This window comes from Gymnoscopelus microlampas (assembly GCF_963454915.1).
Source record: "Gymnoscopelus microlampas genome assembly, chromosome: 18".
In the NCBI taxonomy this organism is placed as follows: domain Eukaryota; kingdom Metazoa; phylum Chordata; class Actinopteri; order Myctophiformes; family Myctophidae; genus Gymnoscopelus; species Gymnoscopelus microlampas.
In genome coordinates, this window is record NC_139955.1 from 1,390,372 (window position 1) to 1,416,072 (window position 25,701).

The following is a 25,701-nucleotide window of genomic DNA, read 5'->3' on the forward strand; positions in this document are numbered from 1 at the left end:
TATACTTTGCCATATGACGGTGTCATGCAAAAAATAGCCCAGCTACGAGCTCACAACGTGTCGCTTTGTGAGCTTATCGATCTGCTCTTTTTGACAAATGTTTGTCTATATGACATGCCCAAAATAGGGATGCCAGGCTGAAAGTCGATTAATACAACTTTTCCTCTGCTCAAAGTTGTTCTGGCTAGAGCCATCAGAACAGATCACGTGACCCACTTAGTGGCCTTGATCCTGTCCGGTCCTCGGTCACCTCTGTACTGGGAATGAATGACCATTTCACAGAACATTGTCATGATAAGGATAATTCCTTTCCTTTTAACAGGTCGTTCATGAAAGTCCTTGCGGTCTTGTTTCCAATGAGAACCTGTGAGGGTTAAGAGTCTTGCTCAGGGACAAATTTCATTTCATCGACACATATGCTGACCTGGCCTGGTATCGAACCTGGGGCAACCAGGGCCTCTGGCACCCTAGGCGGGTTCACTAACCATTCAGCTATGGCCGCCCCTAATGATCATGGGTTAACGTAGGTTGTAAAGGCTAAACTCGGAAACGTGCTTATATTTATTTATCCCATCATTTGTAGGCAAACAACCCATTAAGAGTGTCACGGTTGCTTTGGGTGAATCATTTCCATCTCTACATGATTTGTCTGTAGAATAATGATGCTTTACACCACAAGAAGCACGTCAGACGTTTCAATTGACATGTCTTTTTTTATAATACATATTTCAGTAAAATCTACTTCAATACACTTTGATAGTACAAGAAAAATAGCATATTATACTTCAAATGTGGAGTACACTATCTAGTTATTTTTTTATTTTAGTTATTTTTTTCCATGGAGACATCCTTTCGCTCCCTTTTATGAACGGCAAAAAGAAATACAAAATAATTCAAGGACGTGATGTTTTGAGAGAAAGGTTTACGTTTAGACAAAACCATAGAGTGAGATACTGGAGACAGAGGGGGGGAAACAAAGCAATGGTTAAAGACTGCTGTTGCACTGATACATACCTGCTGAGTATAAAAAGGTTTGTTTTTTCTTTCTTTTTTCTTGAATTTTTGTTACAACAAAATGTTACCAAGCTTTTATTTCATTCATGATTACAAAAAGAAGGAATTTCTTAATTTACAATCTAAGGCCGCCTATCTCTTTAGCGTAATATGAGCTGTGAAAGTGTATTTATACATAAGTACAAGACAGTCCCTTTTATCCAGTTTGAGGTGTTCAGCCTTGGTTTATACTTAGTTGCCCGTGCAACTAAAGCCTCATTTATTGTTCGCGCACGATGGTGTCGCGCTCCGAAAATAGGCGACCTACAAGCTCACAACGCACCATGGATTCGACTCGTTGTGAGCTCGTTCAAACCGGGCGTAAGTATAAATTGGGCTTTACCCAAATGCGTCAGTACAGTTTCACAATGACAGCCTCTCACTGGAGAGAGACACTTCCGGTCGAAGGTCAAGGGCGGGGTCAGGGCTCGTCCAATCAGAGAAGCTCTGCTCCTCTTTTAAAAAAAAGAAAGTAAAGGTCCCACGCGAGTCGTCCTATAGGCTGGGATGAGGGGGGGGAGCAGTTCCTAAACAATGCCCACAGTCCCCCAGCCGCAGGGCTGGCCTCTCAACATGCCGGGGCGTCTGTGCTGGGGGAGGAGGTGGACTGGGGGTCCTTGGAGTCCTCTGCTGTGACCTGGGGCTGTGGTTTTGGGGAGCTGGGGGCTATCGTCCCTGGCTCTGATTGTGTCGCTGTGGCGTTACTGTTGGAGGTGGAGGGAGCCTGGGGGGTCGGGTCAGGGTCTGCAGCGGGGGCTACAGGGGCCGGCGTGGACACCTTGGCTGGGGACGGAGCGGGCTGGAGCTGGCCCCCAACTACCTGGACAGAGAGCTGCGGCAGCGGCTGGGCCACGGCCGCCGGTTTGGCCAGGATTAGCTGGTGGGCCAGCCTGCCCGCTTGAAGCTGGAGAGTGGCCGTGGCGGGTTTGGCGATGGCCTGCGCAAGCGGCGTGGTAGAGAGGGCTTTGGCCTGGATGAGTTGGGTTAGCTGGGTGGGGTTGGACGCCATTAGCGAGGCCAGCTGGTTAGCCGGGATGGTGATGATGGTGATCTTGTCGCCCATCTTGGAGCCGTGTGGCAGCATTGTGGGCAGCGCCTGGATCACCAGCTTGGGCGGGGCGGCACCAGAGGTGCCGCTGGACATCGAGATGGGAACGCCCGAGGTGGTGGTGAACATGGGAGCGGAGTTTAAAGTCACCTGACCCAGAGAGTTGGTCATGACCATGGGCATGGCACGGATGGTCCTGCAACACAAATCACACATGATCACACCGAGCTCGCTGTCGTCCGATTCAACCATTTCATCCAGGCTCTCTAAGAGAACATTTAGATACGTCTAACATCACGAACAATGTTGCACACCAATATTGCTTTAACCTAAGTTTGTTTTCCAGTTCAGGCTCAAAACTACTACAGCAGGGTAAAAACATGGCAGGCATGTGCATAAGGCTGACCGTATGGTACACTATGACGTAAGCAACACAGCTGCCGCTAATCAAATTAAACAAGATGTTCAGTGGGCCCCGATCCAGAAAAAGGTGGAGAACCAGTGCTCTATAATCGCTGAATCAAGTGAGGGTGTTGGAGCTGCACCTGGTGCCGGCGGTGTTGGATGGGATGACGGTGACGTAGCTGGTCTGCTGGGGCTGGGGGGCCATGGCAACTTGCTGCTGGTGGTGGTCCGACGGCCCGTCGCCTGCCTCCATTTCTACCTCCACGTCGTCGTCGTCTTCGTCGATGATGCGGATGTTCTTGGGCATTTCTTTGAACTGGTAGGCCAGTCGCTGCCCTTCCACCTTGGCGAGGATGCCCCGCTGGTAGTAATACCTACACACACACGTTTGTATTATTACTATACTTCTGAGGACATTAACATTTTAGGATGGTGATATTATTATGGCATTTGTACCATTTTTGGACATTTTTAAACCCAACCCTGAAGCCGAAAATAGCCGATCTACAAGCTTACAACGTGACACATTGTGAGCTAGCAAATAGGCTATTTTTGGTGCACGACACTGGCATGCAACTGATTATTAATCAGGCATAACTCTCCAACGCCAACCTCTCAATGACTAATCCTTACCTGAATGTTTTTCTAATTGTAAGCCCCAACTCTAAAACATCTTTTAAAACCATAAAACAACCGTTTCTCTTCCGAGGACCAGGAACATTGTCCTCACAATGTCTAATTCTCACATTGTACTATACTTGTAGGAACATTTGGCCAAATAAGTGCTGTGATACAAGTGCGCACACACACACACACACACACACACACACACACACACACACACACACACACACAGTATACTTTAAGTCCCTTTCTTCATGTCCACGAATGTGGTTTCAATTCTTAGAAAAATCACCTCTGTTCCATTAATACACGTCACTAACATAACATTTCCCTTTAGGAGCTTTAAGGTACCTCTATCTCAGTATTCTAGGATCTATGAATGTTAGATTCTAAGATGCAATGTGAATCAAGCGATGGTGAATGGTGATTCTGCATTGATGTGACATAATCGATCATGACACCGATGTAGTATAAAATTGGTCTTATAAGTGATTAATGATATATACATAAGTATCTTTAAAAATATGTATGCTTCTCGATTATTCAGGGGTTACTCGTTTTTAACTATATCATGTTGTTGCTGGTCATCCTTATTGTTAAGCCAAATTCCGGTACTTCCGTTTAGAAACTCAAACGGCTAGATCTCGCCCATCGTGGTTGCAACTAGGTTTGGTATCCTTTAGAATTTTGGTTGGTTTCCTTTAACGATTCCTATAGGGGGTCAACAAATGGACCCTTACAGGTCTGTAACTCTGTGAGTACTCTTGAGAGGAACCAAATGGACCTGTATGGGTCCATTTGGTTCCATGTGTACACTCTCATGAGTTATGATGGTCCTTGAAATTAAAAAGGCTTGAGAACCACCAGTATTGTAATAGCAGACGCGAAGTCCACACACCAGCCAGTGTTGCCAGGTTCTGTGAGAGAAACAAGCAACCAGGTCTAGGAAAACCAGCCCAAAAGAAGCGACTATGGGCCACATGAGCACTTTAACATATACATAAGCTATTTGAAAATAGCAGATCTACAAGCTCACAACGCGTCGTGAGCTTGTAGATCGGCTATTTTCAAATAAGATATTGCGGGGAAATTATACTAAGCAGATCTGGCAACTCTGACACCAGCCCTGACAGTGTGATAAAACTGGTTCTGAAAACGGTTCCAAAACGTGATGGAAACCGATTCGGAAACGTTGGCTCCGGTTGCAACCCCTCGCGGCTCTCACCTGAGCGCCCGGCCCATGGTCTCGTAGTTCATGTCGGGCTTGTTCTTGTGCTTGCCCCACAGCTTGGACACGGCCTTTGAGTCCACCAGCTTGAAGATGCCCTTCTCCCTCTGCATCCACTTGATGTAGCGCGGACACGTGTTCTTGTCCTGGAGCAGCTCCAACAAGAACTCCCACAGGTAGGTGGTGTTACCTGAAGGACGACACATTAACAACGACTTAGCAACGCAACTACACATTGTGGTGGACTAATCCACCACGTTGGCGTTTTGTAAGTGGTGACATCGTTGTGACTTTTTTAACCCATTAAGACCGGGAACGCATCGGTGTCGTTTTAGATTTTAGCTATAATCATTATTTTATACTTTGGCTATTAAAAAATAGCAGATATACAAGCTCGGAGCTTGTAGAGCTGCTATTTTTGGGGAAAAAAATGCAAATCTTTGAATATATATATTTTTAAGGCAAACATTTTTAACTCAAATCATTGCTTTTGGGGTCCCTGGAACTTAATAATTTTAGATGGGGGGTCCGCGACCAAACACATAATTTTGGTGGTCCTTGACATGAAGAGGTTTTAGAACCACTGATATTATGGCAACATAAGTGTTTCAGAAAACTGTTCTGGATTCAGAAGACATAAGGGAATTGGCAATTGAGTACACCTTTTCCACGGCAGCCATACTGATATAAATAGTTGTGTAATGTTACTAATTAACCATTTAAACCCCATATACTTCATTGACCGGGGTCCCCCAAGGTCTATCTTGGGCCCCTCTTTTCTTTTGCAAGTTAATTGCATTTGAATGTCCAGCTGTCTGCGCACACAGTGGTGGCATTTTGGCTGCCTGCTCCAAACACCATGAAAACACTCTGCTTGGTCAATTTATTCTGGGAAATTCTGAATTTTATCATTTAGAAAACCGAATAGGAGCAATAGTCTGGAAAATATTTTTCCATGCGCCCTTTTCTTTAGTATTTTCCATACTTATCCAGACCTGGATATCATTAAAATCACATTCCATACAATTCCAGACTTTCCACACTTGTGTAGGAGGAACCCTGCTAATATGACATGCCAGAATAGAGATGCTAAGGGTCTGTTCCGTTTAGTGTAGCAGGGTCTTTCCAGTGAGCCGACATACAAAACAGCAGCACCCTGACATGAATGGAACATGGTAGTAACATCACGCCACTATTTGTCAATACGGCTGCTGTGAAAAAGGCCTATTGGGAGAAAAAGGGGGAACATTTGGCAAAAGAAAAAACATTTGTGGAAAAGGAAGAAAAAAAAGATAAATAATTAAAACGACAAATATACCTTTCCCCTCTCTCGGCCTCTTCTTCATCCCCAGGTCATATGATCCGTTGGCTGCAGGCTGGTGTGTCTTGGGCTTACGTCCACCTAGACCACACACAATTATACAGATCTTTCTAAAATGCAGAGTTCCAGTCCTTGATTCTGACTGGCTGAGTTCTGTGGTAAAATACTCGATAAACTCATACCTTGGACTGCATGTATATGTATCACTGCGGCAAACAACCAACGCAAGTCTTAATATCCAGACTTGACATCAATCAGTTAAGATTAGGGATGGGTATCGTTAGGATTTTTACGAGTCCGGTTCCGGTTCCGGTTCTGCTTATCGGATCCGGTTCCTATCGGTTCCATATTTCGGTTCCAAAATGGTAAAAAAATAAGAGGTCAAATGTTTATTTAATAGAGATGCACCGAATGGAAAATTCTTGGTCGAAACGAATACCGAATACAGGAAACACTTGGCCGAAACCGAATAGCCGGAAATTATTAATTAAAAAAATATATATATACATTTTTTAAAAAGTTTTTTTGTACCATTGCTGCCATGGCTGTGCCTCTGTTGTAGAGCTACATGATTATGGCAAAACTTATCATAACTATAATGGGTCCATATTGAGATCAGTTATTTAAAACATTTATTTATTGTGTAGAATTATTGATTTACTATTGTATAGTAATAAAATACAATATGCCTCAAAACATTACCCTGCCATATTCAAGAAATTAAAACAAATATTGAATAGCCTAGCAAAAGGCATTATAATGTCTGCATTTGCATTATTGCACACACAGCCAAAATGCATGAATAATATTAGGTCTGCCATTCCTTCCTTTTGAAGAAGTCACTTTCAGTTTCACACACACACACACACACACACACACACACACACACACACACACACACACACACACACACACACACACACACACACACACACACACACACACACACACTCAAACAGAAGCGTTCACAGCTGGTGTTAATTATTTAGCCCTTCGCGAGTTCTTAACTAGCGCTGGTTTTCCAACTAACGTTACACCCTCTGACATGTGGATTCTAGTTTTCAAGTTGACAACAGCAAATCTTGGTTACAAAGTTTGCAGGGCAGGTTATTCCTTTCCTTACTACTTCAGTTCAGATGGTGGTGAGTGAGGGGAGGGGGGGGGGGCGATGCGGGGAGGAATGAGGCTGGGCTGAGTGCGCCCGTAGAGAAGCAGCAGTGTCTACTCTTCCATACGGAGAGACGCTACTGATCTATACTTCTCCATACATAGGTGTTTTACCGGATTTGTGATTTTTGCTCAGATTGTGCTGTTTGTGTAGGACTTCTAACGCCTTTGTTTGAACGGCTTTTAGCGCATCTAGGAACCGATATGCAGAACCGAAATTACATATTTTGTTTGGGTACCCGGTACCGACAATTTCTTTATCGGTTCCGTACCGGAACCGTATTTCGGTACCCAACCCTAGTTAAGATAGAATTAAGTGCAGGGTCTTATGAGACCGGGGTACATGCGTTCCTGCGTTGTCAAGCTTGCAAGGCACAGAGAGTATTCGGAACCAGATAGGTTTACTTTCGTTTTCACGGCTCGTCTTTGAAAATATAAACAAAGCTTTGATCTCAAGCATACACTAGTTGACAGCTAGGAAAGCAAAAGCTATTCCCTCTTCCTCCGCTCTCCTCCAGATCTGCTCCATTCGAGTAGCCTACCGGGGACACAGGTCCGGGACAGCTGTTCATTCGTTAAGACTCGTCGGACATCAGTGCAACAAGAACGTGCCTTATAATAGTTCTTAGAATGGCCCAAATTGATTAACATTCCACGCACACTTTGTATTGCGCTTTACATTTAAGTTTGGCATTTTAAGAGTTCATTCTCAAGTAGGCAGAGTCAGAGCAGTAAATTTGCAAAATAAAATGACACATATTGCCCCATAAAAACAACTGATCGCTGATTGCCAATATATTCGCCATATGGTCCAACCTTGGTTGACATGTCCACTGACCTGCTCTCTTCTTCTTGGCAGCTGGTTCACATTCCGGGGGAATGGGAAAGGAGTCGTCTTCTTCCATGGGCCCACACTCTGTAGACACCTCCACCACTGTCTCCATCATCACGTCCTCCACTGGACACAAAACACCACAAAACATCATCACCACATCTTCCACTGGACTAACAGGCACAGAATGTCATATCAAGTCATGTCAAGCTGTGGAGAAAATGTAATCAGCTTTTTAATATTTTAAAATTATTTTATTTTTTAACCCATTCAATCCGGGAACGTGTCTGTCATTTTAGATTTCTTTGGCTATTAAAAAATAGCAGATATACAAGCTCATAGCGTGGCACCGAGTGCCGCGCTATGAGCTTGCTATTTTTTTTTAATCATGAACATTTTTGCAAATATTAGATTTTCCCTTTTTTGCAAACAATTTTAACTCAAATCTTTGCTTCTGGAGGTCCCTGGAAAAAAATATTTTACAAATGTTCGCTTTAAAAAATATTCCAAGATTTGCCCAAATGTTCACGATTTTTCAAAAATAGAAGATCTACAAACTCATAGCGAGGCACTCGGTGCCACGCTATGAGCTTGTATATCTGCTATTTTTGAATAGCCAAAGAAATCTTAAACTGACACAAATTATGCTTTCCCGATCTTAAAGGGTTAAACAAAAACTTTAATGTTGGACAATACACATTAACATGAATCCAACATAGTAGTATTAAGATAGATAATGTGTAAACAAACAAATAGCATTACAAAAACAACACTGATAGTGCTTTCAAACTGAAGCATCACTAGGAGACGACTCATAAAAACCTGTGGAATACTAATACTTCCAATCTAGTGTCAAATCTCTCAACAGTCAACAGACAATCAGCTGAATATAGCTAGCCTTGAAAGCCTTTTATTGTCTCCGCCGCCGGCGGAGTGTATGTTTTCACTTCGTCCGCGTGTGTGTGTCCGTCCGTCTGTGAACACCTGTGATTGGCTAGCGAGACACATGATGAAATTAACTTCAAACGTAACAGACGCGCTGTGATTGGCTAGCGAGACGCATGATGAAATAAAATAAAAATCACACCCAGTGTGAAGTGAGCGGTGCTATTTAAAAACAACAGTGGTCATCACAGTGATGGAAGCTCACTTAAAAAAAAAAGTTATTTTTTTGAAGTGAGTGGTGATATTAATTTCGTCATGCGTCTCGCTAGCCAATCACAGTACTGAGCAAAGGGTCTGAATACCAATCAGCAAATCACAGGCTGACGGAAAGAAAAACTTTCGCTACGGATGGGTCCCAAACCCACTTCCTGACCTGGCGGAGACCTGTGCTCCGAGGAGCACATTTTCTAGTTATGAATCATTTTCATTGACGGCTTTCAAAAAACGAAATGTTCTACAATAAAGAGGGTGTCCCTGCTTCGTCTCACTCTCAACTTAAGGGACCCGCATGCTACCAAATGAGGTGGTCACCCTATCACCCTTTAGGTGATAGAGAGAGCGCTCTCTGAAAAAGGCACAGCAGAGACTGTTCTTCCTCCGGCAGCTGAGGAAGTACAGACTGTCAAGGGCTATGATGACCCGTTTTTATACGGCCATCATTGAGTCCATCCTCACCCACTCCATCATCACCTGGTTCCCCGCTGCAGCTGCAAAAGATCTCATCAAGCTGCAGCGGGTGATTCGTTCCGCAGAGAGGGTGATCGGCCGTCCCCTGCCCTCCCTCAAGTCCCTGCACGACTCCAGGGCGCTGAGGAGGGCAAGAAAGATCATGGCTGACCCCTCCCACCCTGGCCACGGCCTCCTCACCCTGCTCCCCTCTGGGAGAAGGATGCGGCCACCACAGCACGCCACAGACTCAGCTTCTTCCCCTCAGCTGCCAGGCTGCTCAATGAGTCTGGCTTCCCTCCTCCCCCGCCCCAAAGGGTCACTGAAACTGAAACTGGACACTAGCAATGACATTGCACTACTGAACACTCTGGCACTTTATATTTATCTATTTTCTTGCACGGTGTTGTTTTGTGTTTGTTGGTATTTTATGTTATATGTGAAAAAAGAGAAACACAACAATGTAATTGCCAAAGCAAATTCTTATGTGTATTACACAATGGCTAATAAAGGAATCTGAATCTCTATGATAGAGAGAGCTCTCTCTATCACCACCGCGGTGATAAGGTGACCACCGAAAATGGTAGCATGCGCCCCCCTTAACACATTCCACGCCAGAGGTTAATCTCATAATGTACTCACCAGTGCCAGCGTTTTATTGTTGTTTTTTTTGTTTTCTTCACGTCGCCACAGACAGTTAAATCCGTTAAAATTGCGCGTTCATTTGGTTCGAAACACACAGGGGATCTGTGTGAGACGAGCAGTGAAGACCGCTTCGCTTTGCGATCCGCCATCTTGAAGCTACAGCGGTGAACGCTAAACAGTGATCAGCGAGGAGAAAAACAACAACCGAGATAATCGACTTTTAGGTTTTGTTCTAGACAGGAAGCGGATACGATCGGAAAAAAAGGATCCCGGATAATTCCATTTCCGGTGGTGCTACAATGAAATGTGTCGTGGCGAACGAGGCCTACAATGCAATGTGAACCTGTGAGTGAAAAAAAAAAAGACCACTTCGCGTAGGTCTACGCGACTGGCACGTGGCGGCTTTAAAAAGGTTTGCGTAGCTCTACGCGATTGGCAGTCAATGTGTTAAGGGGTCCTTGGCCTGAAAAATGTTGAAGACCTCATCCCCATATCACTTTGTTGTACATCAAATCTACAAGCTTTGGTTATTTTTGGCTAAATGATTTGGTGTAGACAGAAAAAAGTTGGGAGCGTAGTATAGACCCCACTCCGGGTCAATTAAGTAAATCAGGGTAAGTTGTTAAACTGGTTGGGTAATCGCTCATAACGTAATTACGGTTGGTTCAAAGAGAGAGAGAGCAACATTGTGATTAAATCAACATATGTAGCCTATGGATGCCACAGGGTAGGAAAAGAGAACAAATTAAATATTTTACTGACACATTTCTCAATTTGAAAAAATGACCACATTCCAGAGTCCTGCCTCTGTTCTGTCTGTTAGAAAGTTTTGGTCAGCATTTGGTCCAATTAATTGATGAGCCATTTGATTAAAATGACTAGCCTAGTATGAAATTAGGGATGCACGATATAGTTTTTTTGAAACCGATACCGATAACTTCCTGCTTCTCAAGACCGATACCGATAACACAAATATATATACATATATTAAAAAAAAATTAAAAAAATGTTTTCAAATGTATATTAATCTGTAGTATTAGCACACCTTATGGTAAGACATACTAGTTGTGGGCAAAGGTGGATTTAACATAGCTTTGAACAATAGAATACATTTAATCATAGAACCTTTTAATCATTATTATTATTGATTGTGTAGCAATAAAAGACTCAAAACACTGGCTTACTGTTGAATTATTGGCAACTAAAGAAATAGGAATTCAAGAAATAATGAAGACAAATACTGACAATGCCTATGAACATTGGCTTGCAGTTATTGCACATAGCCAAAATGCAATAATAATTATGGTTGTCATTGAGAAAGGAAAATAAAGTTGTCTTTTTGAGGAGAAGTAACCTTAGAAGTCACTTTAAGTTTAGCATGAGGGAGAGGGTCTGCCCTCTTCAGGGAATTACTTGATATGATATCTCCAGGCCAGTGGTTCTCAACCTTTTCAGGCCATGACCCCCAAAATAATCATATTTGAACTGGGGACTAGGGCTGCACGATATGGATAAAAATTCATATCTCGATATTGATGCCAAATATTTCGATATCGATACGATATTACCGTTCAAATGTCATATTCTATATTTCAAGTGTTGCAACGTCAAATTCTTTAAAAAACTGACAAGTCAATATCACTTGTCACATTTTAAGTGCTATTGGGTTCACACCAGGCCTGGAATTTTGTCATTTTAGGGGCAAGGCCACTTGGCCTTTGGTGTTGAATTTTTTTTGAGGGCACAAAGGCCAAATGCCAGGGCAGGAAGGACCAAAAAATATTTAGAAGTCCAAATAAATAATTAATGTAATTTGAGGGTTAAGGATGATTTTATTTTAAAATATTATAAGAATAGTTTAACTATCTGTGACATATAACCCATTTATTTCACAAAATAATGTTTAGTTGGTCTCAATATATGTCACATTCAGCCCTGGACTTCACTGACTGAAGAAGGGGTCACATTAATCACATTAGATTCACAGATTAGAGATTTTATGTATTTGTTGTTGTTTTTTTTTAACATTTATTTTCATTAAAATTAAATGTGATTTAACTTGCACTAATAATGACTTAAGTTGATTTTTCACTAGTTAAAACATAGTATTCTTAATTATTGATAATAATTATAGCTTGTAGATTGGCTATTTTCATCATTCTTAATTGTTTTTAAATAATTAAAAAAAGGAACATACAAGGTTTCCACTCGACAGTGACAATACATAGCCAATATATGGTTCTGTATCAGTATATGAGTCAGTTTTAGCAGATGTCATTCTAATTGTCTACTATGACTGCCTATGAATTTCATTGGCCTGGGTAGGTCACCCTGGCCTGGCGGGGATCTGCCCTGCTGCGCACACTCCGCACAGCAGTACAACAAGGTCAAAGCAATTTAATCTAAACGACTAACGAGGGCTGTGTTGCGCACCAAAACGGGCTCAAAACTTTCCATTTAGATCATTGTTGACAAACTAACAGAACATGGATGTTGTTTGAAAAAGGTTTATTTATTTCTTGTCCATCAAAGAGGTGAGGTCACTCTACTCTTGTTTGATATTGATAATGATAGCCTAAACTTTTAATTTGTTTATCTTATATTAAGACTCTCATAATTGTGGGATTTCGCAGTATTTTGTTAAACTATATTTTGGTGTTGAAAAAAAACATGGGGCACATCGTTCGGTAGGCTACTACGGACTCTCTCTCTCTCTCTCTCTCTCTCTCTCTCTCTCTCTCTCTCTCTCTCTCTCTCTCTCTCTCTCTCTCTCTCTCTCTCTCTCTCTCTCTCTCTCTCTCTCTCTCTCTCTCTCTCTCTCTCTCTCTCTCTCTCTCTCTCTCTCTCTCTCTCTCTCTCTCTCTCTCTCTCTCTCTCTCTCTCTCTCTCTCTCTCTGCATTTGAAACTGGAATATAGGCTACAAATCAAACCTACCAACCTCAACCAAAGGCACTGACTGCCTGGTGTCTAAAAAAAAATGTATTCACAGAAAAATCGCGCAGAGGATAAACGGTGAAATCAGCTGCTGGCTGCGCAGCTGACACACACACACACACCCCCCAACAGGCGCATGAAAGAGAGGGAGAAACGGAGGGTTGGTTTATTTACTGGCTAAAATAAAGGGATGTTGCTCGCTTTAGCAGTGGATGAGCGGGGGGATTTATATCGCCGATATCGTAGCCTTTTGCGATACTGACATTGCGCACGTTCATACCGCGATAGCGATACGATAACGATATATCGTGCAGCCCTACTGGGGACCCCCCATCTTGTTTGACTCCGTTCCACAGGTAAATATTGTGAAAATAGCAGAGCAAAGCTCACAAGCTTGTAGATCGGCTATTTTCACAATATTTGCCTCTTTCTTATATAATTTGACAATTTGGCCAATGTTTTATAGTAGTTTGTTGATTACTTTTAATGCAGTAATAGTCTTTTTCTTTTCTTTCATATCTTTACATTTTTTAGGTTAAAAATGTCTTAAAAGTCCATAAAATGTCACTTCACTGTCATGTCATCTGGGGACCCCCAAAAAATCATGTGGGGATCCCCCTGGGGGTCCTGACCCACAGGTTGAGAACCACTGCTCTAGGCTACAGAAAACATTCAGTTGGCTATTAAACATACACAAGACACAGACGACAGACAACCGGTTACTTACAGCTGCCATTAATTAGTGCTTTTGATTGCCTGTGTGGTCAAATCAGGGTCAAATGCAGAGGCTCAACGAGCCATCGTTGACCTGCTAATGTTACACAGCTGATTGGCAACATGCGTTAAACGCAGCCACCACATATCTGATCTCCAAGCAAGTTGGAGAACACTAAAATTTTACTTTGGCTGGTCAATTTAAGATGACAACAGCAACACAGGTTAGTAGTAGACCTGTATGTATGATGATCAGTTATTATTCCAGACAGTGGTCTATCCAAGACATTTTAACACGTTTGAGACCAGGTCTCAACCAGCTCTCCTCTCTCTCTGTCTCTCTCTATCTCTCTGTAGCGTCGCTGTGTGTGTGTGAGTGTGTGTGTGTGTATGTGGGGAGGGGCTGTGCTGCTGGGCTGCTACAACGTGTGCGAGTCTCACAACGGTGTCTAACCGAGTTATACTTCTCCAGTACAACGGTGTCTAACCGAGTTATACTTCTCCATACAACAGTGTCTAACCGAGAGAGTCCATGCAGATCACAGCTGACACATTTTATATATTATCGGAGCTATTATCGGAGATAATTAGTGTTATCGGTTTTATCGGGATGACGTCATAATTCCTGATATTGGACCGATAATTATCGGGCCGATAGTTATCGTGCACCACTATATGAAATGATTGCACATTGCTGGCTTCGAGATAATGGAGACGCATTATGTTACCATGTCGAACGAAGAAATGGGATATTGGTACATCACTGGCTGTTTGCACAGCAGTTGTAGACTACTACTAGTGTTAAGTGTTAAGGTAGATCAGACTAAAGTACCCTAAAAGCACAAACAAGCATTGGACCTACCGGTGTTGCGTTCATGCAGGCTCCCGGGGGATTCCATGTGCAGAAGAGCCTCTGCTGCCTCAAAGGTTTTGTTAAAACACACCAAGTCATGACCCGACATCTCCACTGTCATCAAAACAAAAAACACAAGAGCCAAGAAGATGAAAACAGCTGCAACACATACATACACATTATACAATAGAAAATCCTGAGTCTTAATTCATCCATTCGCAACTTAGTGTCCAAATGTGTACACGTTCTGAGTTAAATTAAAGCTACACTATGCAACTTGTTTTAGTGAATAAAATGTAATTCTGACCGATCTGTAGGGTATGTAAATACAATATAATAAACACCACTGCAGAGTTTGTAATTGGTCTCAATCCTGTGGTCTGGAAGGACACCTGCTGGTTGACAAGTGGAACTTCCTGAAAGTGGTCCATTAGCTCAGTGGGGGGGGAAAAAAACATGCACAGGGGACCTGGGTTCAAATCCCCGGTAGGACAATAAACTTACAGAGTGCAGATTTAACACCAAGGATTTAGGTCTTAGGGAACGGACACAACCAAAACTTTGATTCTGCCTAAGCGGCAGATTCTGCCAATGCTTTTCAATGGGAATGGAGGGTTTTTGTGTGGAAATCCGTGAATGGCAACAAACGGCTCCGTTCCCATTCGTCGTTCGTTCGTGTAGGGCTACACAGGCAATTGGGACATCAGCCAAGAAGTGGTATCATCATCCAGTTCAATGAGGCCGGTGGCTCTATGTGGTGATTTAAAGATTGGGCATTCATCGATAATATGTTCAACAGTCTGTGGTTTTCCGCATTCACAGAGATAAGTGACAGACACTCCAATCATATGCAGGTAGATTTGGGTATTTGCTACTCCAGACCGAAGTCTGTTGAGGTTGACCCAGGCATTCCGTGGTAGGTCACACCCAGGTGGGTTGGTTGAAGGAGAGTTGATGAACTTCCTCAACGTGGATGTTGACTTGGAACATTGCTTGTTCCAGCAGTCAAGGATCCATCCAGGGTGTGGAGGGCTCGTGGTAAGGAGTCTCCTAGCTTCGGTGGAGAAGTGTTTGCGTTTGAGTCTCTGGTGGCCATATTCAGCAGGCGGGGGAATCAGGCTTGTTGGCTCATCTGCACTCTTGCAGGCCAGCTTCAAGGTCAGGAAGTTTCGACGGAGCTCTGGAGGTGGAATGCCAGACAGTATGGGGAGGAACTCGACAGGGGTTGATGGTAAGGCACCACTAATTAGCCTCATGGCGGTGTTCAGCACAACATCAATAGAGGCTGTATGGCTGCTGTGACTCCATGCAGGGGCGGCATACTCAGCCGTAGAGTATGCCAGGGCAAGGGTAGAGGTGCGCAGGGTGGTGAAGTTTGCACCCCACCCAGTGCCAGCCAGTCTCTTCAGGAGGTTTACACGGGCAGCGGTCTTGGCCTTGGTCCGTTCCCATTGAAAAACATTGACAGAATCCACCGTTGAGGCAGAATCAAAGTTTGGTGTGGCGGGCGACCACACCCTTAAAGAGAATGGTAAAAAGGAAAAAAAAATATCATGTGAGACAAATACCACATAAAGTTCTTATAGACAGGAGGGATTTCAGAAAAAAGGCCTTCTATAAGGAGGTTAGAGGCATTTGGGGGTAAAAGTTGGGAACAAGGCCATTTTACATAATTCAAGGGTGCTGAATCAGAAAAACACGGTTCCCAAGCAAAATTCTTAGTGCTTAACCTCCTAATTTGCATATTAAAATGGCTGCCGATTTTGAAGTATTTCTTAAATAACTCTATAACAAAGCAATCAAATCTGACAAATAAAGTGTATATATTTATATTCTGAGGGTCAGACAATGTGTGGAAGGTATTTATAATGTAATATATGTAAATAAATGTAAATAATGTAAATAAATATGCAAATTAGAGGCCACTATTACAGAAAACGGTTTCGTACTTAAAGTGATCCATCCGCATCCCCCTTATTTTATTTTATTTCTACTTATCTGTATGTTTACCATCCTTAAGACATCTAAAATACATATTTAGAACATGTAAAAATCCTGGTACATTTGGCCCCTGATGACCAAAAAATAAATTGCCCCCATGTATAACTCACCCACAGAATGAGTTAGAGCCACAGAACTGGTACTGATAACTGAACACAAACTACTTTCAACACAACTATATAGAGTGGGATGGGGATGGCTATAGGTACACTTAGACGGCCAACAGGGACTAGCTGAAATGTATTAAGCCCCGCCCCTCTGTGTTCCTATTGGCTGGGCTTTAAACAGCCATAACTCCAATTCCCAGCATCGAAAACCTATGAAACTTCCTAGATGCGCTTAGACGGCCAACAGGAAAGGCTGACATTGTTTAAGCTATGTAGCCTAACTTTTCAGTTGATTGCCATACAGGCTTGTGTCCCCCCCCACCCCCGATGGGCCCTGCCTAGTACAGCCTAGTCCAGCCTATTACTGCCTAGTCCTAGGACTAGGCTAGACCTGGGTGTACTAGGCTTTACTGTACTAGACTCTGCTGGGCTCTAATAGTCTGTTTTCAGCTCTAGCAGGCTTTGCTAGGCTGTACTTGGCTTTATTAGGCTATAGAAGGCAGTACTTTACTTTGGCCTACAAATGTTCATGCAAAACTATTGGTGGTGCACACACAAACTATTGCCCGTGTACACAGTGGTTAATCCCAATGGTCTGAATATCTACAGGGCTGACAAGGGACTAGCACAGCCTAGTACAACCTAATAGAGCCTAGTACAACCTAGTCTTAACTAGTCCAGTCTGTTCCATGCTAGTATAGCCTATATCGCCGTCCCCTAGTCTGTTCCATCAAAAGGCTGGACTAGGCTAGACCTGGGTGTACTAGGCTTTGATGTTGTAGTCTCTACTGGTCTCTAATAGACTGTGTTAAATTCCAGTAGGCTGTGCTGGTCTGTACAATGCTATATTAGGCTGTACAAGGCAGATCTGTACTATGGTCTACAAAGGTTCATGCAAAACTATTGCTCGTGCACACACAAGCTATTGCCCGTGTTCACAGTGGTTAGTCCCAATAGTCTGAGTATCTACAGGGCTGACAAGAGCCTAGCACAGCCTAATAGAGCCTAGTATAGTCTAGTACAGCCTAGTACAGCCTAATCTATCCTAGTCCAGCCTTATCAGTCCTAGCATAGCCTTGTACCCCCTCCCCTATTCTGTTCTCCCAAAAGGCTGGACTAGTCATGGGTGTACTAGGTTGTACTATACTAGACTCTACTGGTCTATAATAGGCTGTTTTAAGCTCTAGTAGGCTGTGCTAGGCTGTACTAGGCTCTATTAGGCTGTGCAAGGCAGATCTGTACTATGGTCTACAAAGGTTCATGCAAAACTATTGCTCGTGCACACACAAGCTATTGCCCGTGTACACAGTGGTTAGTCCCTATGGGTTGAGGATCTACAGGGCTGACAAGAGCATAGTACAGCCTAATATAGCCTATTAGAGTCTAGTACAGCCTAGTACAGCCTCATCTATCCTAGTCCAGCCTTATCAGTCCTAGCATAGCCTGGTACCCCCTCCCCTATTATGTTCTCCCACCAGGCTGGACTAGGCTAGACCTGGGTGTACTAGGTTTTACTGTACTAGTCTCTGCTGGGCTCTAATGGTCTGCTTTCAGCTCTAGCAGCCTTTGCTAGGCTTTACTGGGCTCTATTAGGCTATAGAAGGCAGTACTTTACTTTGGCCTACAAATGTTCATGCAAAACTATTTCTCGTGCACACACAAGCTATTACCCGTGTACACAGTGGTTAGTCCCTATGGGTTGAGGATCTACAGGGCGGACAAGAGCCTAGTACAGCCTAATAGAGTCTAGTACAGCCTATTACAACTTAGTCTAGCCTAGTCCGGCCTGTTCCATGCTAGTATAGCCTATACCACCCTCCCCTAGTCTGTTCTCCCAAAAGGCTGGACTAGTCTTGGATGTACTAGGCTGTACAGTACTCTACTGGTCTCTAATAGGCTTTTTAGCGGCTCTAGCCGCTCTATACCTGACTTTGTCTGTGTGCGTCAACGTTCTGATTGGTCAGGTGCGTCAACAAAGTGATTGGTCAAGCTTCACGCGACACATGGCTATAAACACATCATAAACACATATCGATGACAAAATGTATCAAAGGCACCGCTACCTTCACACAGGGTGTGATTTTTTAATCTCTAGTAGGCTTTGCTAGGCTGTACTAGGCTATATTAGGCTGTACAAGGCAGATCTGTACTATGGTCTACAAAGGTTCATGCAAAGCTATTGCTCGTGCACACACAAGCTATGGCCTGTGTACACAGTGGTTAGTCCCTATGGTCTGAGTATCTACAGGGCTGACAAGGGACTAGTAAAGCCTAATAGAGAGTATTAGAGTCTAGTACAACCTAGTACAACCTACTCTAGCCTAGTCCAACCTGTTCCATGCTAGTATAGCCTATAGAAATGATTTCATGTGCATGCCATAAGCAATGCACAACACTTCGTTGCAAATGCCGGAAATCTGCGTTACAATGCACAGCCACGTGTGCATGTCAGCAACGGAGTGATGATCAACCTCCTTGTATGAATGTGGTCTAGTGTCTAGACTTTCGTTCAACAATGGCCAATACAGTATCTTTAGAGTACTAAACCGTTATCTGTTATGGGGGCCGCTATTTTGCATATTTCGGAGTAGGCTGATTATTATATTATATTATATTATCATATTATATTACTTACAAATTCTTTACTCACATTGTAGAAACTGTAGACACTTCATTTGTCAATTTTGCTTGCCTGGCCACAGAGTTATTGAAGATAAAAAGGTGCGAATTTGCCAATTTGGCATCCATTCAGATATGCAGATTAGAAGGTCAAAAACTAAACATTTAGCATGGGGAAAAAGTATGTATTTTAGATGTCCTAAGGATGGCAAAAATACAGATAATTAGGAACAAAATAAGGGGGATGCACCTTTTGCACCGTTTGAGTACTACGGTACATCATTTTATGTAATGGTGGCCTCTAATTTGCATATTTATTTACATTTATTTACATTTATTACATTACAAATATCTTCCACACATTGTATGACCCTCAGAACATAAATATATACACTTTATTTGTCAGATTTGCTTGCTTTGTTATAGAGTTGTTTAAGAAATACTTCAAAATCGGCAACCATTTTGATATGCAAATTAGGAGGTTAAGCACTAAGAATTTTGCTTGGGAACCGTGTTTTTCTGATTCAGCACCCTTGAATTATGTAAAATGGCCTTGTTCCCGACTTTTACCCCCAAATGCCTCTAACAATCACATATTTCAGAAATCCCACCGGTCTATTAGAGAGGACAAAACGGAAAACACAACCTTTGTAAACATGCACAACAATGCTGTACTGTCAGCTAGACCACTTCCTTGTTTACAGTGGCAGCCTGTTCCCAGTGGCTCCTCCCTCCCTTCATGATCTTCCTCTATACACGACTCTATGGAGCGCCGCCCTGTAGGTGGCGCAATCATTCCTGCGGTGTCAGTCAGCTGTGCAGCGGTTCTGTCCGTCTGCTGACGTTACTCTTTAGTCTTTACCTGCTTGGTTTACTAACTTTTACTAACTAACACTAAACTCAGTTGTGAAAAACAAAGTGAGCAGCGAGCAGACGGACACCAGTCACACTTCCATATAGCGTAGCAGCAGAGTGACTACTGGAACCTCCATACATTTATGTCCCAAGTGTTCAGAAGGTGGCATACCCGTTTCCCGTTCCAGTTCACTTTACCATAGCTTCATTACTTGCGCCAGTGAAGCAGCGCAAGTACTGTATTCAGGGCCGTCATGTCGAAAGGAGTACACAACATACTATATAGATATATATATATACATATGTATATACATATATATATGTATATACATATATATATGTGTGTATATATATATACATATATATATATATATATATATATATATATATATATATATATATATATATATATATATATATATATATATATATATATATATATATATCGTATTCTGGCGTTTTGTGAATATTTAAGGCCGTGTTATTTAAATGACGCTCGGTTTCAGCCATGACATTTATCAAGGCTGCGACCCAATGTACGCTAGGATCGCCTGTATAGGATTCGTTGATGAATGTGACTTCGACGTTGGTGTACGGCCGAATATATGGAAAAATATAAGCCGGTGTATACGCTCCGTTGATAAATGAGGGCCAGCGTATGTACCCCCATGTGTTACACAGGACATTTTGCTGAAATCAGTGCGACAGAGAGATCTATTTAGTGAACCATTTTAAAATAGCTTTCCCATAATGATCAACTTTGCCAGAGAACTCCATATACAATATTAATGTATCCATTTGTAACTCTGGCAGTGTACAAATGAAACCAAATGGACCCCTAAGCTCATGATTACTTCAACCGACGTCCAAAGTTTGTTCAGATAGGGTAGCCAATAACTACAAATTGACATCATTCAGAACTTTGGAAGTGCCCGTCAGAACTTTTTTTCGGCTGTTCTTGAACCTCCGAGAAGATGTTCTGTGTATACGAAGAACGTTCGGACAGAGAATTGCATGTGTTCAGGGTGGCCGTGTTGTATTTATTTTTGTTTTCGCATTCAGCCCAAGGCTTCATTCTGCCAGCAGTGAAAGCAGCAATAATCTTTGAAAGATGCTGGCTGAGGAGCTTAGGCGGTAATGGTCTCACAAGCCAGCCTCCAGGAGGTACAAACACCAGTGGAATCCCTCTCTGGATTGACCATGCATAAACACAACCTGTCGCGAGAAATGGCAAAAACTCTGTTCCGCCGTGACAAATTTCCCACACGGCGTCGGAGGGATATGAAGGTATTAAAACCACCGCTTAAAGCACTGGCTGTACACAATGCTTTAGTGGCTTGAGCAACGAGCTGCAGTGTTGCTAGGCAGATTCATTGAGCTACATGGGCATAATGTTGAATGGGCGGGTGAGGCAGCATAATAAAACACTTTCATCCTCTCCAAAGCTTTCTTTGGATTGGAAAGCCCTTCCAAAACCGAAATGAGTTCTTGTTCGGTTGGACTTTGTCGTCCACTTTACTTGTCCATTTGGTTACATTTTACACTGCCAGAGTTAAAGGAGCTCTCAGGATTCTACCATGTCTATTGACCAAAACACACTCACCGGTCTCCACCACCTCGGTGACCACCTCCTGTTCGTCTCCTACGTCCTGCATCAGGTAGGTTTCGTCATCGTACACCAGGACCTGGGCGGCGTAGCACTGCTCCACTTGGGCGCTGGGCACCTCCTCTACGATGACGGCTGGACACTCCTCCTCCTCCTCCTCCTCCTGAAGCACCACCCCCTCTTCCTCCTCGCCCGCCTCCACGATGACCGTCTCAATCTCATCACTCTGCTCACACTGATGACAACGCACACACACACACACACACACACACACACACACACGGTCACAATAGTACATGAACCATTTGTGCAAATGTGCATTTAAATTGATTCCCACCAGGGGTCATCGCCATGCTGGCTTATGGTGGACATTTTTGTCAAAATGAAATTTTTGCCACAGACATACAAAATGAGTGGACGATAATATTACCAGAAACACATAAAGAGCTAGCCCTGAATGACCATAACAGGTCTGTAACTCTGAGTGTACAAACACTCTCAGAGTTAAGGGGGTCCTTGCAAATAAAACATTTGAGAACGACTAGCACTAATTGGACTCCTAATGTGCCATAGTGTCTTTAGTAAATCAATGTCATACACATTCTGAAGAAAACCTGGAGACTTGACAGCTGCCAACATTGGCACAGGGGAGGGTGATCACTGGCACAGTGTCTGAAGCTTTCATTCCCACTTCTTCTGGCGCAGCTTAACCCATTAAGACCTGAAGCCTATTCTACGAATGTCTCCTAAATCCCAACAGTATTCTGAAAAACGTATGTTTCTATATCACGTATGTTTCTATATCAGTGGTGCTCAATCTTTGAATATATATATATATATTCAAAGATTTCAATTTTTCAAGATTTTTCAAAAATAGCAGATCTACAAGCTCTGCTATTTTTGAATAGCCAAAGTGTAAAATAATGCTTTGTAGCTCAAATAAAAAAAATGACACTGATGCGTTCCAGGTCTTGATGGGTTAAGAGTTACATAAAAAAGGTTGAGTGGGGATATTTACGGAACGAAATGTTATGGAAATCGACATTCAGCTCCTGTTCCCACATCACGCCAATGTGGAACATTGTTAGTGGATTTACGACTTTCAGAGCAAGTGGGAAAGGGGATCTAGGGCCCTATTTTCGCCGGTGCCTTACCCATTATGCCTAAACTTCTTTGCCATTTTTAAAAACATTTTCAAATATTTCAACTAGCCGATCTACATCAATGGTTCTACGCTGTGAGCTTGTAAATTGTCTATTTGAACTATTTGAAAATGTTCTTTAAAATAGTTTTTTAAAAAAAGTAAAATAAGTTTAGGGATAATGGGTAAGGCACCGGCAAAAATAGGGCCCCTAGACTCTTCTGCCTCCCAAGCTGTGGAATTACCTCACTCAGGACTGCAGACTCACTCCCCATTTTCCACCACAGTCTGAAATTTCACCACTACTACCCCCACCCCCCGAGAACTCCTCATTCCTTGTTTCAGTTGTTGTCCACAATTTTGATAGATGCTAGTTATGTTATGCAGATGTATGTTGGTTACTTGTTCACATACGCTATACATGTTATGTAGACAGATATACGCCGTTTAATTGACCACAAATCTATGTATGCCGTTTAGATAGCATGCCGTTTGGACAGATGCTAGGTTTGATGTTTACCTGGGATCCTAGTTACTTTAGCTAGATACTTAAAGCACAAGTTTATTTTATTTTCACTATTTACATCTACCCTGTCGTCTGTTGATCTTGAACCTTTTAAGTCGTCTCTTGGCTAAGAGCATCTGCTAAATTCCTAAACATGTATACATCAGATGTGTTGTGGAAAATGTCGGAACACAGAGAGGGGTGTAGAAGGGTTATATCTACCTGTTGGTGCTCCTCCATCACTGTAACATACTCCACCACGTTCCCTCCACTGTCTGACACAACCACAGAGGTCATCACTCATTCCTGTCAAACAACAAAACAAATATATATTTTTTGAATATATATTTGAGGCGAATTCAATTCATCATAAATAACACCACATTTACATGATTTATGTTTTGCAATTATGTCAAAAACTTATGTTGCTAAACTGAGCAACTCATGAATTAATTATATATTTATTTGGTCAGCTGTTGCACCTTGCCCCAATATACTTGATCTTACAGATCTACAAGATCTACGACGTGATGTGATGAGCTTGTAGATTTTTGCTATTTCTTAAAACAAAAAAGAAAATTGCCTGTTAAGACATTCCTAAAATAAGGACGCCAGGTTGAATGAAAGTGGTTAATATAACCAGAACATTGCACAACCCATCTCCACCAGTCCCAATAGACATAGACTCAATGTGAGGACAGTATTTGAACAAATACTGTATTGGAAGGTATTAAAACATATACCCCTCCCCCCATCATTATCAATAATTGAGACTAACAACTTTGACCACAATATTAGCATAAATCATCAGGATGGTCATTTTATCCATCATCGTGCAGCCTTAGTGCCCTGATGGTCCCTGCCCTGTGGGTCCCCTTCCTGGATTGCAGAAGTACTCACACTTGTTTTAGTAGAACAAGCAGCAATACCACAAACTAAAAATACCGTCACTTGAGAAAAAGTACAAAAGTAGTGGCTACAGTACAAGCACACAACGCGTGTTGTTGTGAGCTTGTAGATCAGCTATTTCCAAATAGCCAAAGTATAAAATAGTGCATGAGCGGTTAATATATTTTATTTTAATAATCAAATTCTGCAAAGTAACTAGTTAACTAAAGCCTCTGAGATGCACTGGAGTACACACTACTTGAGTAAATGTACTTAAGTTACTCCACCCTGTTGTTTTGTTATGATGACACTTTGCTCATCATAACAATGACAAATATGACATAAACAAACACGGCAATCACGCATAATAATGGCAGCGTCATACTCTATACACACATATTTACATGTAGTTAATAGGACATTACACTGACGATTGTAATTATTCGATGAATTGAATACACAGGACTCCAATGGAAACAAGCCATAGTGCTTTCATGGGTTTAATCCTTTAAGCATCCTTTTGTTTTGAACTGTAGTTTCTGCACTTTTATTGTAGACTAAAGTATTCAATCAATCAATCAATCAGTACATTTGTAATCAACCACATCACATACTGTAAATGGTAAATAAAATGGTAAATAAATCATGCTGATCCGCACTGAGCCTACAGTTAAGAGTTTAGATAGATGGCACTTATAGCAGGTTAGCACCCTGCTAACTTATCAAGCTGCCCTCGCCTGATTAAAAGAGCTGCACGACCGCGTTCATGTTCATTTATCCATGTTAATGGTCGATGATCAGCTTCAATCAGTAACCTCAAAGACACTTTATTTACACACAGCCACTCGCAGAGACAAGCGAACGGCCAGCTAGCTAGCATCATGCTAACTGACAGGCAGCGTTATAAGACGACAGCAGAGTCGACATGAAACCCATGCTGCGTTTAATTCATTTCGACTTAAGTTACGTTAACTAACTACCCTTATTCCCCCCCTCGCTTACCTTGCTTTGTTTTCCTGTTGTAGGGACGTCTACGCGAGGCTAACCCGTTAGCCGCTAACAGCTAGCCAGGGGCCTAGCTAGGATAGCACCAACGGAGCTAACGATGCTAACGTTAGCCCACACAGCCGAGGCCAGCAGCAGCGACGACGCGCCTGCAAACACAGATATTAAATGTAAACACGAGTGTTTGTTTGCAGGCTGTGGGAGAAACCATGGACGTGAAAGTAGTTTTTTTTCGCGCGCAGGCGGTGTGTGTGTGTTTTTTAAGTCTAGGTGTTTTAGTTGTTGAAGTGTTTGTTGTTTTCAGAGGGCTGTCCCGTTGCTTTCCGGCGGCGCCACAGACACACACAGCCCGCTACGCTAAAGCATGACGTCATGGCGTGACGTCATGTTAGCCCTCCCCCGCCCCGTCCGTCACCAACAGACAAACGCAGCATTTAGAAAATGTGACATGTTTGATTGATTGATTGAATACTTTATTAGCAGTGTGCAGAAAAAAAAGCACAGGAAAGTACAGTTCAATACAAGGTCAGCTAAGAGG

At 42.6% G+C, this 25,701-nt stretch overlaps 1 protein-coding gene across 1 annotated transcript; it reads right to left on the bottom strand.

Moving 5' to 3' along the window:
* Positions 1 to 653: 653 nt before the first annotated feature.
* LOC311034210 (ETS-related transcription factor Elf-2-like) lies at positions 654 to 25,505 on the bottom strand. The gene is made up of 9 exons (XM_084042012.1): positions 25,161 to 25,505; positions 23,493 to 23,576; positions 21,622 to 21,859; positions 14,446 to 14,550; positions 7,685 to 7,804; positions 5,677 to 5,760; positions 4,356 to 4,548; positions 2,647 to 2,880; positions 654 to 2,297 (listed from the first exon to the last, which is right to left on the bottom strand). Exons 2-9 carry the CDS (start codon positions 23,565 to 23,567, stop codon positions 1,622 to 1,624), a joined length of 1,725 nt encoding a protein of 574 aa, XP_083898138.1. The 5' UTR covers positions 23,568 to 23,576; positions 25,161 to 25,505; the 3' UTR covers positions 654 to 1,621.
* Positions 25,506 to 25,701: the final 196 nt, after the last annotated feature.